Here is a 14270-nt window from a genome sequence, read left to right on the forward strand (position 1 = left end):
ATGGGATTGTTATTTTAGTGTTGCCTGCAGATTATGACTGCAGGTGTGAAGAACCTTCCTGATCTTTGGCTGAGAGTATATACCAATGTTTGTTCATTCTTCAGACTACCTCCAGTTCCTCTGATACTTGTCTGTATTCTGTTCTTTTACTACAATGGTGAAGATTGGCTAGTTTCCTAGAAGAAAGTTATATTAGCTAATATCTTAGTCCATTCAAGCTGTTACAACATGTCAGAGGCTGAGTGGCTTATAAACAGCAGAAACTTATTTTACATAGCTCTGGAGGCTGGGAAGTCAAGGCGAAGGTGCTGGCAAATTCAGTCTGGCAAGGGCCTGCTTCGTGGTTCATAGTAGACTGTCTTCTTACTGTGTCTTTACATGGTATAAGGGGCAAGGAAGCTCTCTGGGGGCACTAACTCTCTTCATAAGGGTCTCACTCTCATGACCTAATCACACCCCAAAGGCCAAACCCAGCACCATCACACTGGAGGTTGAGATTTCACCATACGAATTTTGGAGGAAGGGACACAAATATTCAGTTTACTACAACAGCTGTCATTTAAGGTCAACTGAATTGGTTACTTACATGCTTCTTTCTCATGCCAAATACATGTAGAAATAGATTTTTATTGTATTTGTATTTGGAAATGTAGAGTGGAAATAGATATGACTTTTTTGATATGGAAATAGGCTTTAAGATTTTCCATGATCATGGCTTTTTCATTTTGGTTTTAAATTCTCTTTTTAAAGATATGTAAAAGCAGAACATTAAAACAAAAACATGCCACATGAAAGACACCTGAGAGGCATCAGCAATGACCACTTCTGTAGCGGACTCCGTTCTGTACTTACAGCTGCACGACTTTACATTTTAGCTTCTTTTCCCTCCTTTGTATCTTTGACTTGGTAATTTGCTGAGGTGTAGAGCCTGTGCTGGAGAAGTGGGAGCGCTCCCCACCTGTAACAGAGGTGGAGTTCATTGAAAGCAGCAGTCGGGGTGCCCATGGGATTATGTTCGTTCTTGGCTTCTGTACTTGAAGTTTTCTTTCTGAGGATGTCACTTACCTTCTTTAAAGTTAAACTTTTGGTGTAGAGCAGGTATGTGATATGGCTTAGGTGATAGAATGATTGGAGATTTAGTAACCTAGAATCCCATAGAGCAAAAGGGATGTTCTTTTTAGTTATTTCCAGTTTTCTTTTTTGGTTTCCTTTGAGTCTTTCAAAAAGCAGAAAGGTGGTATTTTGGAGCTAGTGTGTAACACTTCTCCACATTGGCCAGTCTCCAGTTTTCACAGGGAAAGCAAGCGCCAGCTTCAGAACCTTTTATCAGGCGGGAGGACACGGCTAGAATTTAAATAACAGCACTGTATTTATTTCTGTACCACCTTTTGTTTAGTGGAAAATGACACTGCTTTTCTATTTTTTATTACTTTTTCTTCCTCCTTTTTAAAGCACAAATAGTTGTAAGCACAAGTGGGGGATACTAGGAAGCACCTGCAGGGCAGTGGAGAGAAGAGACAAAAAAGGTAAGGAAGCCAGTAAGGAAGTCACCACTGTGGACAGCGGGAGTGCAGACGCGTGGGGAGCTCTGGGAGTCCGTGCACCTGCCCCTCAGCCTTGTCTTACTCCAGAGCAAAGGGAGCTGCTGGGATATTTATACCAAGTTCTCATTCGTTGTTACTTGAAGGCCCCTGGGGTTGTTGATTATTCAGAACTTCCAGGCTGTCCCTCCTTCATCAGAGCAACTCTGATGGCCAGAGAGAACCCTGAGGCAAATAATGGTTGGTGTTGACAGTGGCCTTTTTGGACAGAGTAAATGGGTGGGCCACCAACCGTTTCCACTGGATTCTCAAATATTCTAGGCTGCTCTTACAGCCTCCTCATCCTAGTAAACAGCAGCCCCATCCTTTGATGCTCAGGCCACAAACTTTGGAGTTGTCCTTGCCATTTCTGGCACTTCTCCCTCCAAACCATCAGCAGATCTGGTTGGCCCAACCCCTAAAATTTATTCGAAATCTGACCTCTCTCACCCCCACCACTGCCTCCTGCTTCAGCCCCCATCATCTCACAGCCTCCTGACTTTGCTCACTTCTAACATAGCAGTTGGATGAGCCACAGAAAAGCTAGGTCAGATCACCACATCACTTCACCCAAAAACCCTCCAGTCCCCATCTTACTCAGAGTAAAGGAATGGCCACTAAGGTCCTCTGTGATCTGGCCATCTCTGTCCTTATGCGTGTGTGTGTCCGTGTGTATATGTGGATTCAGTTCTTTTTGGTTTTAGACTTATGTGTAGTCAAAATATTTGTTCTCCATTCTTTTCAGTGCAGGAATTCATTTGTCAAGATTTTCATTCCATCTTTACAACTACATGCTTGCTGATTGTCTTGTTTTTAAATTTTCATACAGTAGAGGCGCCTGGGTGGCTCAGTGGGTTAAGCCTCTGCGTTTGGCTCCAGGGTCCTGGGACCAAGCCCCGCATTGGGCTTTCTGGCTTAGCAGGGTACCTGCTTCCCCCCTACCCCCGCCTGCCTCTCTGCCTACTTGTGATCTCTGTCAAATAAATAAATAAAATCTTTTAAAAAAATTTCATATAGTAAATACACATTCTTATGATGTACAGTTATGTTGGTTTTGCCAAATGCCTGGAGTGCTGTATCCACTAGGGTGGTTCTACACGGGAGTTCATTCTCCCATGCTGCCCTTTGTAGACTGCCCTCCCTACCTTCCAGGCCCCAGTCTGTTTCCCTTCTTACAGTTTTGACTTTATTAGCATCATATAAGTGATTCTTTCTTATTTATTTTTTTAAATTTTTGAGAATCTTCTAATATGCAGCCATTTTGGTCTGATTTATTTTTCATTTGGCTAAATACATTTATGATTATTCCATGCTCTATGAATCAGTAGTCATTCCCTAAGTGTCCTTGAGAATAAATTTAAGCAAGAAAAATGAATTGATTTAAAGAAAATACTGAACAACAGTGACAGAGGTGGTACATACATAAGAGAAACATTTTGAACCTGAATTTAGAAATCAGTAATGTGATACAGAAAGGTGCTAGATAAAGTCTTTATGTGGTACTTCTGGCAGTCATTAGCCATGTACTCTTGGGGAAGTCAACTCTTTGCTTGCCAGTTTCTGGTAAAAGACATAATAAAATACCTGACTGAGTATTGTTAGCTCCTATCTCCTGAGATAGTGGAGTTTCAAAGACACATGGTATTTGGGCACCTGGGCGACTCAGTAGATGAATCCTCTGACTCTTGATGTCACCTTGGGTCATGATACTGGGGTTGTGAGATCAAGCCCCATTTCTGGGGCTTGTCCCTCCTGTGCCTCTCAAATAAATAAAAATAGAATCTTAAAAAAAAAAAATACACAGGGTATTTTTGGCTTTGGGATAGCTCTTTGCTCCAGGGCAGGTGGGTAGTCGCTCTTTTTTTTCACACTAGCATTTCATTGTTGCGAAGCAGCTGTTGGTCTGGATTTCAGAGTTGTTAGGACCAGCTGTTATAAAAGCTTTATGACCTTTGGTGAAGGACTAAGAGCCAGACAGTAGGAATGAGGTAAGCCTCATTGTGGGTCTCCCAAGTCATTGACGTTTTTCTGTTGGGCTTATTAAGTGTAAGATAGGTAGAATCTGAGTCAGAGCTGTGGAAGTGCTGGTGGTGCCAAAGATCCCTGCAAGTTTCTAGCAACCTCTTTTGTTGAGGTAACGTTTGGACTTTAATCCTTGTAGTCCTGTTGTTAGTTAGGTTTCCTCAGGGGTGTCTCAAAAGGTTGATTGTTGGGGTTTATAATTTCATAGAATTTTATTGTGGTTCATGGATAGGCCGTCTTGTCATCTCATTGTCAGTGTATAGCCAAGAGTGAGTGTGTATTGGAGAATGTCCCACTGTTAATAGATAATTGAAAAAGGAAACCAATGATGCTTGCTTGTTTTGTTTTTATTTTTTTATTTTTAAGGACAGACTCATGGTCATTCCTTTTTACATCATAATTAATGGCTGCTTTAAAAATCCCTGACAAGATTGGTGTTTTCTTTGTTTTTTTTTTTTTTTTTTTTTTGAAATGAGCAAATGAAAGGAATCTGAGAGCACAAAATTGCTGTGATTTGTGTTTACTTTACATGTGGTATATAGTAATCTTTATTTTACTTTTTACTTTTAGTAATGAATGTTATAACTATTGAAGATTATAAGAGCACATACTGGCCAAAATTGGATGGTGCCATAGATCAGCTTTTAACCCAGAGTCCTGGTGACTATATCCCCATATCCTATGAACAGATATACAGGTAAGTCAAGATTTCATTTGCCTTGGTTTGAGAGGGTATATTAAGGTCCATGACACCTTGGAATATGACAGTGTATGTACACATGTAATATCAGGTGAGGAGGCTCTCTATGTTAATTGTATATTCCACACTTGGAGGTTGGAGTTTGAATTATACTTTCTGCATCAGAATTGGCTTTCAAATCAAGGTAGAGTTAAGCCGAACTCTCCTAAACTTCTTCCCGCCTTAGCCTGCTACCCCCACAATACATAATGAAGAAATTCTGGAGGTCTGCGAATACGATGAGAATGACAAGTATCTGGTGCAGAAATACTTTTTGTCTCACATGGAGACCCTAGTTTAATCTGTTGATGTTTATTGATATACAGTCCTAACTATTTCTGGTTATTTTGTTGGCCAGTTCCTGATAAGTGGAAGCAGCAATTAGTGAGGGCCTGGGATGGGACCAGGAGATCAGCCTAGTCACAGGAGGAGGTGACAGTTGTGCTGTTCTACACAAGTGATGCACAAAGAGGTTACGTTACAAACCTTTTTGTGAGTTAGAAACTTGGTACTAATTTTCACTCTCTCGTGTTTTGACATTCACTGAAATGAGAGAATGAGAGAGAAGCTGGTTTGTGAGTAGTTATCGTAGTCAGATTTTCAGATTATCACCCAATACTAGGTTATCTAGTACTGACAAAATGTGTAATGCAGTACTCAGAAGGATTTACTGCTGGTGGTAGTATCTCTTTCATCTGAACACTGATTGGGGCAAGGTAAATGTCTTCTTCAAAGTGATGATTGGTCGGGGTGTCTGAGTGGCTCAGTTGGTTAAGTGTCTGACTCTTAATTTCCGTTCAGATCATGATCTCAGGGGTTTGAGATGGAGCCCTGGGTTGGGCTCCTTGCTCAGTTCAGAGTCTGCTTGAGATCCTGTCCCTCTGCTCCTCCCCTGTTTGAGTGTATGCACTTTCTCTCTCCGTGTGTGTGTCTCTCTCTTCAAAGATTAAAAAAAAAAAATTGTATTTAAAAAAAAGTTGTGATTGGTCACTTTTTTTAGGTGACCAATTAATTATTGGTCTGCATTAATTATTAGGTGACTGAATTAATTATTTAACTAGTGACTGTGTATCCAAAGTATGCATTCCTCTTAGGTTGAATAAAGTACTTCATTGTTAACTTGGTTTTTCTGTTTTGGTTTTCCCCCACAGTTGTGTGTATAAGTGTGTCTGCCAGCAGCACTCAGAACAGATGTACAGTGATCTGATTAAAAAGATAACTAATCACCTAGAGCGAGTCTCAAAGGAGCTGCAGGTAAAGAACCGATTTTTGCTTCTGTGGGATTTTTGGACTGGTTGGAATTAGTATATATAATACATATTCGGAGGCTTATTAATTTGATAATTGTATAAGTTTATAAATATTTCCTAGATGAATATTGACCAAATTATCTAACCTTTAAAATAAATTGTTGGAAAATTAGATATAAATTGTAGAACTTTTTAGATTGAATATACTTCAGACTTTAACTGATTCCAATTATTACATGTCAACGTTTCTTTTTTTTTTTTTGCATTTTAATTTTTAATTTTTTTTTATAAACATACAATATATTATTAGCCCCAGGGGCACAGGTCTGTGAATCGCCAGGTTTACACAGTTCGCAGCACTCATAGCAAATACCCTCCCCAATGTCCATAATCCCACCCCCCTCTCCCAACTCCCTCCCCCCAGCAACCCTCAGTTTGTTTTATGAGATTCAGAGTCTTATGGTTTGTTATGTCAACGTTTCTTTTATTTAAAACTTTATTTCTGCTAACTTCAGTATTTGATGGCTTTTGTAATATAAATGTATGTATATTTTAATGTTTTACTGTAACTTTTTTTGGTATTCTCTTTGAAGAGTGGTGTTTGCCTGCTAGTTTCTGATGTTTGCTAATATAAAAACAACTGATGTCAGCATTTTGTTGATAAACCTCTAGAGAGGAACATCATCCCAGCTATGAAATCTGGGTGGGAGCAAGTAGTAGAAGTACTCTGTTTAAGGAAGCATTTGGCTTCTGATCCTTACCCCTTCCTGCCTTGGTGAAGTTTCCAGTGCTTGAAGGTCAGGGACTATCTTTATGCCAGGGCCAGATGGTATTTTAGTTCTGACGTAGAAGTACCATGATGTGTAGAAAAGTCACTCAGCAGTGGATGAGCACGGTACGTACCACACCTAGAAAGGGCTCTTGCAATTCTGTAGCATCCGCAATTTCCAGCAACTGCTGGGGCGGGCTTTGGCCTTGGATGATGTTCCTCCCTTACCTTGTGGTCTGAGGTATCTTGGTCTTGTTTACCCCAAACAGTTGTTGCACTAAAGTAGCCTTTTTTTTTTTTTTTTAAATTATAGTGAAAGCTATGTTTATCATAGCCAAATATATACTTTTCCTGCTGTAAGAGTATAAACTGTTTTCTTAATCTTTTTGGCACTAAATATGAAATCTTTACTCATGTAACAAATATATTTAGCACCTAGGCGTTGTATCTAAGCTGTAGATGAAACCCAGGATCCATGCATTCCAGCTTTTGATTGTCTTGCTTACTGATTCTTGACTCTACCCTTGCCCTTATTTCTCTCATCCAGTTGATTACCAAACCTTGTTTACTCCCTGTTTCTCTCTTGGCTCTTGTCCATCTCTGTTCACTTGCCGCTACCAGTCTAGGATACCATCCATCGTTTCAGTGTTGTGCCGAAATGCTCATCTTAGCTGGCTCTGCCTGTAATCTTCACATCTCTTACTTGTTCTTAATTTCTGTCAGAGTGGCTGTTTCTAAAGCACAGATTTGATGATCATTTTTCTGTTAGATTGAAGTTTCAACTTTTTAATATGATTTAGGAAGCCTTTCATTATCTGATACCTTCTTATTTCTGTGGCCTGATGCATTACGTCTCTGCTCCTGCATACTGAACTTTTTCACTTCCTTGAACAGTTTATGTACCCTTTCACTTCTTGGTTTTTGCCATGTTAACTTGACTGCCTGGAACACTTTGTTTTTCTCTGCCTTCTTATTTTTTTGGTCAGTGTGAACATACCATTTTGGCTGCAGGTTGGACATCATTTGTTTTGGAAAACATTCTCTGATACCTTGTTCTCCCAAGCCTAGATTTGGGGACCCCTCATCTGTGCTTCTGTAATACGTAGCATATTATTGTAGTTCATCTGTGTATTTCTTGTTTAGCTGTGTCTGTCCCTCCCTCTGTCCCCTATATTCTGAGAGGGCAGAGGAACATGTGTGCCTTCTTTGTTACTGTGTTGTTAGTACCTGCTGAGTGAAATGTATATCAAATATTTACCAATAAATAATTTACTGCTTGTTTGAATAAAGTTTTTCTAGTAGAACTCTGAATGTGATCCTGCTTTTTAATATCAAGTTTTGGGGTTCAGGGAGTACCACGGCTTTCATTAGATAAGCAAAGAACTCAGTATCCTCAAAAAGGATTGTTTTCATAACACTGGTTTGCTATTACTGAAATAATACTAAATAATCTTCTAAGACAGAATGCAAGACAAAGTATGTGACTTGCCTTATTTATATCTATGAAATGTGAGTCGGATATTGTATTATACTTGGGCTCTAACTTCACGTATAGATCATAAATAGAATTGTGATTTGCTGAATTCATTTGTCATCTTGGAGTTTTGCTTGAGTGGATTTTTCTTTTTCTTTCTTTCTTTTTTTTTTTTTAAGATTTTATTTATTTGACACACAGAGAGAGATCACAAGTAGGCAGAGAGGCGGGCAGAGAGAGAGGGGGAAGCAGGCTCCCCACTGAGCAGAGAGCCCGACACAGGACTCGATCCCAGGACCCCGAGATCACGACCTGAGCTGAAGGCAGAGGCTGAACCCACTAAGCCACGCAGGCGCCCTCTCTTTCTTTCTTTTTTTTTTTTTTTAATATTATTTTTAAAAAAGATTTTATTTGAGAGAGAGAGAGAGAGAGAGAGAGAGCATAAGCAGGGGAAGGAGCAGAGGGAGAGGGAGAAGCAGATTACCTGCTGAGCAGGGAGCCTGACGTGGGGCTCCATCCCAGGACCCTGAGATCATGACCTGAGCCAAAGGCAGAGGCTTAACCGACTGAGCCACACTTGGCTACATTTTTGCCATGTGTTTGTTTGACCAATTGTCAGTAATGAAGGTAAACTTGTTACTTACCCAGCTGGGCTCTCTGGGGTGCCAGTACTTTGAAATCACTGAGGTTCAGAGAGTGAGTTTCTGAGGTTTTGGAGAATGGTTCCTGTGAGTATTCATTCTTTATCATGAATGTCTGAATGTTCATTATACCTTTATTGATGCACCTTCATTTATTTAGCTGTTGTTGGACTGAGGAGCTTTTGCATTGCTTCCAGTCTTTGGCTGTTACTACCAGTGCTGCAGTGTTCACTATATGTGAACATATTTTAGTTCATGAAAGTTGTACCAGAGTTGCACTCTAACCATTTACACGTATATCAGTGAAATGTCTGTTTTCCCCCACCCTTGCTAATAAAGCATATTACAAGAGTAAATAATTTTTGCATTATATAATAAGAATTTTGATTAAAAACTAAAACATAAGAGTGCTATCTCCTTTGTGTTAGCATTTTGGAAACCATCCTGATAAATGTAATATATGATGTAAAGCCAAGGAATTTAGTTGATTTTTAGAATCAATACATGTTCTACTTGGAGCTCAGCAGTATGGCCTGAAGGAAAAATCTTACTGCAGAATATCTTTTGTAAGATTATAAAGTCTAACCATTATTAAATGGCACGGTGAAGTGAATGAAAACATGGGGACCTTGGTTTCAGTCTCAATTCTGCCATGCAGCTGCTGTGTTCCTTTTGATTAAACATGGTAATAACAAATTGTAAATTTTCTCAGCATCAAAATGAAATGGCTTTACTGAAGTACCTGGTTGCTCTAAGTAGTGTTCTAAGATAACCTGTGTCCTATCTCCTGCTTAGCCAGTGCTGCTTTGTTGTTTTTCCAGGTGTAAACTCATTAGTGTCCACCTGTGTGGAATGTTCTGGAGTCTTCATGCTCCCCTCAGAACAGAATAGGCCACTGTCATTTCTTCTATAGTGGACTCCTAGCATCTTGTCAGTAACAACCCTATCAGCAGTGATTGTGCTGTGTTATTTCTGAGTCATGTCTGGCTGCCCCACAGGTTCTCATTTGAGGGCAGGGGTTCTGTCATGTGTCTTTTTATCCTTCATGTCTGGCACAATCACAACTCAGCAAATGATTGGTGAGTGATTGCTCAGCAACCAGAATTGACCTCTACCATGGAAAGAGTAGCATAATTAATTTCATATGATCACTAATCTTTATGTTCTCTAGATGTTTAGGCATTTTATTAATTTATTTAGAGTTTAGTTAATTTGGTTTATTAATTTATTCAGTATCACAGATATGTAGCATAATGTTCTTATTGAGACCTTAAGGGTGCTTTTCCCGTGAAATAGAACAGGATCCAGGAGCCAGAAAAGTTGTATTCGGTTGGAATGGTTTTGTTTATCACTTTGATTTTAGAAATGAAATATTGTTATTATGAGCTAAATGGATGAGTTACATTTGGCAGATAATCAGAAATGTAGTGCCAGTGTTGATAAATCAATAAGCTGGACCTTCAGAGTGTGGGCCTTTATCTTTCAAGGGTATCTTAAAATAGTTGATGGTTTGTATAGTTTACGTGTCAGAGTAATTTATTCATCTCCATCAAAAGTCATATTCTCATGGGGAGACTGAACAGTATATGAAGTAACGTTCCATGTTCTCCAGTTATTGACTTAAAAACTAGAGAATACTATTTTCAGAGATTTCAGAAGGTTTTAATTTGTGTAAACCTAAATATCCTTAAGGAAGGGTATAATCTCATGTGCTACCTCTTAAAAATTTGTTTCTTTCTTAAAAGAAACAATGACTTTTCCAGTACATAGTAAATTTATTTATTTATTTATTTGTTTTTAAAGATTTTATTTATATGAGAGTGAGAGAGAGAGCATGAGCAGGGGGAGGGGCAGAGGGAGAAGCAAGCTCCCTGCTTGGAGCCTGATCCTGATGTGGGGCCCATCCTGGAACCTGGGATCATGATCTGAGCTAAAGGCAGATGCTCAGCCAGCTGAGCCCCCCAGGCACCCCTCACTTCAGTAACTTTAAAAAGCATTTTTTGTTAAGTTTATTAAGTTACTAAAATCACTTAACTGGCTAACCCCACTTATTGTGCTTGCTATTATATTACACTGCATGTAAGTTTCTGCTTTTCTGTCTACTACTAGGTTGTTTGAACTGTGACAGTGTATTTTGCCTTAGTTTTTTAAAAACCATTCTCCCCTGCCCCTGACTTTTGCACTTAACTCCTCTCTTCTTTAAATGTGATAAAGTCTCTCTTAATATATTTTCCTTTTTCCATGTCTCCAAAACCTCAGATGTGACTTGCGAGTCATGATTTTTTTTAAATTTTTTTAAATATACCAATGACTGCAAATAGATGACAAGTGTCCTAGTTTAGTGAATAATATTCTGTAAGTTTTAGAAAATTCTGTTAAAATATTTAGCAATCACCATACTTTTGGTTGAGGGCTCAGACCGGAGTCTCTAAATGTATGCCGAACATTTCAAGTTGGATTTATTCTTGTGGATGCCTCTTCTTGTGAATTCCTCTTCACTCAATTAATTTTCACACTCAGACTTGAGATTCATGTTCATCTTCGACTCCTTTTTTCTCCCTGACCTCTTGTTTCCAGGTGATTGTCAAGGTTGGTAGAACACTGTCCTTTCACTCGCCTCTCCCCTTTCCTTCTCCATGTCATTGGCGTGTGTCTCCAGTATTCTCCTAATTGATTTGTTTTTCCTCTCTTACATGTTTTTGGGGGAATAAACTTCTAAAAACACTAATTTGATGGGCATTTTTTTTGTTCAAAAACCATAAAGACTCGCTGTTGCCTTTTTCAGTCACCATTGATTTTTTTGATTAGTATAAAAAACTGAGCTGGTTGATCTGTTGAAGGGGTTCCTAGAGGGCAACCTGATGTACCCAGAGCCTTCCATCCAGGTGTGCAGGGGACTCTGTTAGGTATAGCAGCAGATATGTGATGGATAAGACTAGATAATTTGGACCAACCCTCCTACGGATAACAATTTAAAACATAAACGAGGTTGCTGATAAAACAATAAGGAATTATAGAACCAAGATCTGAGAGAGGAATGAAACCCAGAGAGAGGAGTGTAGCATTTCAGCCATTTTTCCTCTAGTGGCACTTGTTTATTTTGGAAGAGGAGGCTAATAGGCTAAGAAATTTAATAGTGTTTTGATGGACTTTTGGGGGTAGAATGATAAAAATTGGGAATTTAAGGTCCATCACATTTGAAGGATCACATCCCACAAGTAGTAAGAATAATAAGTTACAGACTGTTGTAGCTGGAGCCTGACTTCCTGATCCATTAAGATGGTCTGGATTTACTGGTGCCTCTAGTTGCTTACCAAAAGCAAAAGTAAATTATCTGGAGAAAAATGACATTATCCTAGGCATCAAATTAGTTGCCTCATATTTCATAAACGGTATCTGGCACTCAGTCAGAATAACTAGTCATATTAGGAGGTGAGCATAAAAGTAATAGAAATGATTAATACATTTTTAGACAAGAATTGAGAGAATCCATCGCCAGTGGTCTCTAACCTTAAATAATGAAGAGTGTTTTTCAGTTAGAAAGAAAATGTTCTAGATGAAAATTTGGAGAATCAGGTAGGGATGAAGAACAATAGAGAAAATAAATACTCAAGTGTAGAATAATAATGATAATGTCTTACATGGCCTAAGATATAGTTAATCAAAACACATGACAGTTGCATATAAAGTGGATGGGAGTAAATGGAGGGGCACCTGAGTGGCTTAGTTAGTTAAGTGTCTGCCTTCAATTTAGGCCATGATCCCAGGATTCTGGGATCGAACCCTGCATCAGGCTTCCTGCTCCTGCTTCTCCTTCTCTCTCTGCCCCCCGCCCCTGCTTGTTCTATCAAATAAATAAATAAATAAGATCTTTTAAAAAAATGTTCTAAGGCCCTAGCATCATGTAGGAAAAGGTAAAAGTACTAATTTAGTTTATTAGACTGATAAAATAAGGATGCAGTTTATAATTTCAGGATAATCACTAAAAGAATGGTAAAAGAAAGTACAATAAACAGGATAATAGAGGGAGAAAATGGAATAATTTTGAAAATAAACAAGGAAGTCAAGAAAGGATAAAAAAGTACAGAGAACAGATGGGACATATAGAAAAAACCATAAGATAATAAATTTAAACTTCCTTGTATTGATTGTTATATGAAATGTTAAAGACTACTTTAAAAGAAGTAAGCAGATTATTAAACTAAATGAAATTCTGCAACCTTACTAAATGCTGCTAATAGGAGGCAGAATATTTAGCATTCTTTTACAGGCAGAAGGATTGCAAATAAATGATGGAAGAAGATACACAAACATCAGCCAGAAAGAAAGATGATATAACTACATTGATTTTGTTAATAGTGGTAGATTCAGAGCAAGAGGTATTATTGGATATGAAGAAAACGTCTTGTAATAAAAAGTTCAAGTTCCAGAAAGGTAACATTTCTAAATGTGTATAGATCCCATAACATAGCCACAAAAATTAATAGACCCAAAAGGATAAACAGATAGATCCACAGTCATAATGAGAAGTTAACACATCAATGACATTAGTAGCATTTATTTCAAGAAATTAGAAAAAGAATACAAAGGAAACCCAAAAGAATACAAAAGGAAAAAGAATTAGGTCACAATCTTTGCTAGTAGACGTTGGGAACAATAGTATTCAAGGAACTGTCTTTCTGCTTTGAAAAGTGCCCTGTCTGTCTAAAGGTGAAATAATCTAAGCCAGATGGAGGAATAAGGAGGAAGCAGCATTAAAGTGAATTGCCATTGGGGGGGTCCAGGTGGCTCAGTCAGTTAAGTGTCTGCCTTGGGCTCAGGTCATGATCCTGTGGTCCTGGGATCAGGGTCTGCATCACGCTCCCTGCTCAGCCAGGAGTCTGCTTCTCCCTCTCCCTCTGCCCCTGCTCATGCTGTTTCTCTTGCTCTTTCTTTCTCAAAGAAATAAAATCTTTAAAAAATGAATGCCATGAAAAATGGTGGGTGTTTGGGGAGGGAGCTGTTTAGGCTGAGAGAACTTCATAAGCAAAGGCTGTTTTTGGAGAGGTTTGGGTAGAAAGGAGTGGGCCTGTGAGGATAGAGAGTATTTGAGGGAGATTGGGAGGAGATGAGGCTGGAAAAGGAAGATTGGAGCCCTTTTGTAGAAGCCCTTACATGCCAGGAGTTGCACCGAGCAAAGACTGGTGTGGAATACAAGTGAGTACTTGATGGGTTGAAGTAGGAAAGAAAGGGAGGCAGGGAAGTAGTGGTTACGATAGACCAGGTGAATTACAGGTCCACGATTCTTTATCTGCAATTCCAAAATCACAAAAAAACCTTTGCAAATGGATGTTTCCTCTTAAGTTGGTGTCAGAACTCATGTGGTAGTAAGACTTGGTCTAAACTCGTGATGAATTTGGGGGGAACATTTATATATTTCTTTTCCTGAAATATCAATGTGTTATGTGTTTTCTCCTAGAAATATCAGTGTGTTGATATTTCTAATCTCTGTTGGGTATTTTACATAATACATTGTGTAGATATCACTATACCGTCTAAATCTGTGAAGTTCTGAATTATGGCACACATTTGGCCCAAGGAATCTTGGAAAAGAAATTGTGGAGTTGCTGGTAATGGGAAGAAGTATCTAGAAGAAACAGTATAGCTAGAACCATGACCAGCCGGAAGAGAGGCAGGGTAAGAGGATTGGGAGATCTATTTGGTTTCCATAGAAGTGTTGGCAGTTACTAGAGGGGACTTGGGGAATAGGGAAGGAGGGTGATAGTGCTTTGAGAACATTCAGGTCAGCAAACATT

At 38.9% G+C, this 14270-nt stretch overlaps 1 protein-coding gene across 1 annotated transcript in view; it reads left to right on the forward strand.

Moving 5' to 3' along the window:
• Positions 1-14270, forward strand: part of CACUL1 (CDK2 associated cullin domain 1) — a 74133-nt gene that overhangs the window by 19852 nt on the left and 40011 nt on the right. The window contains exons 2-3 of the mRNA XM_059173057.1: positions 4173-4299; positions 5493-5595. Coding sequence (XP_059029040.1) covers positions 4173-4299; positions 5493-5595 — 230 coding nt within the window. The remainder of the gene's footprint in view (positions 1-4172; positions 4300-5492; positions 5596-14270) is intronic.

The sequence above is a fragment of the Mustela lutreola genome, chromosome 4 (assembly GCF_030435805.1).
Source record: "Mustela lutreola isolate mMusLut2 chromosome 4, mMusLut2.pri, whole genome shotgun sequence".
In the NCBI taxonomy this organism is placed as follows: Eukaryota; Metazoa; Chordata; class Mammalia; order Carnivora; family Mustelidae; genus Mustela; species Mustela lutreola.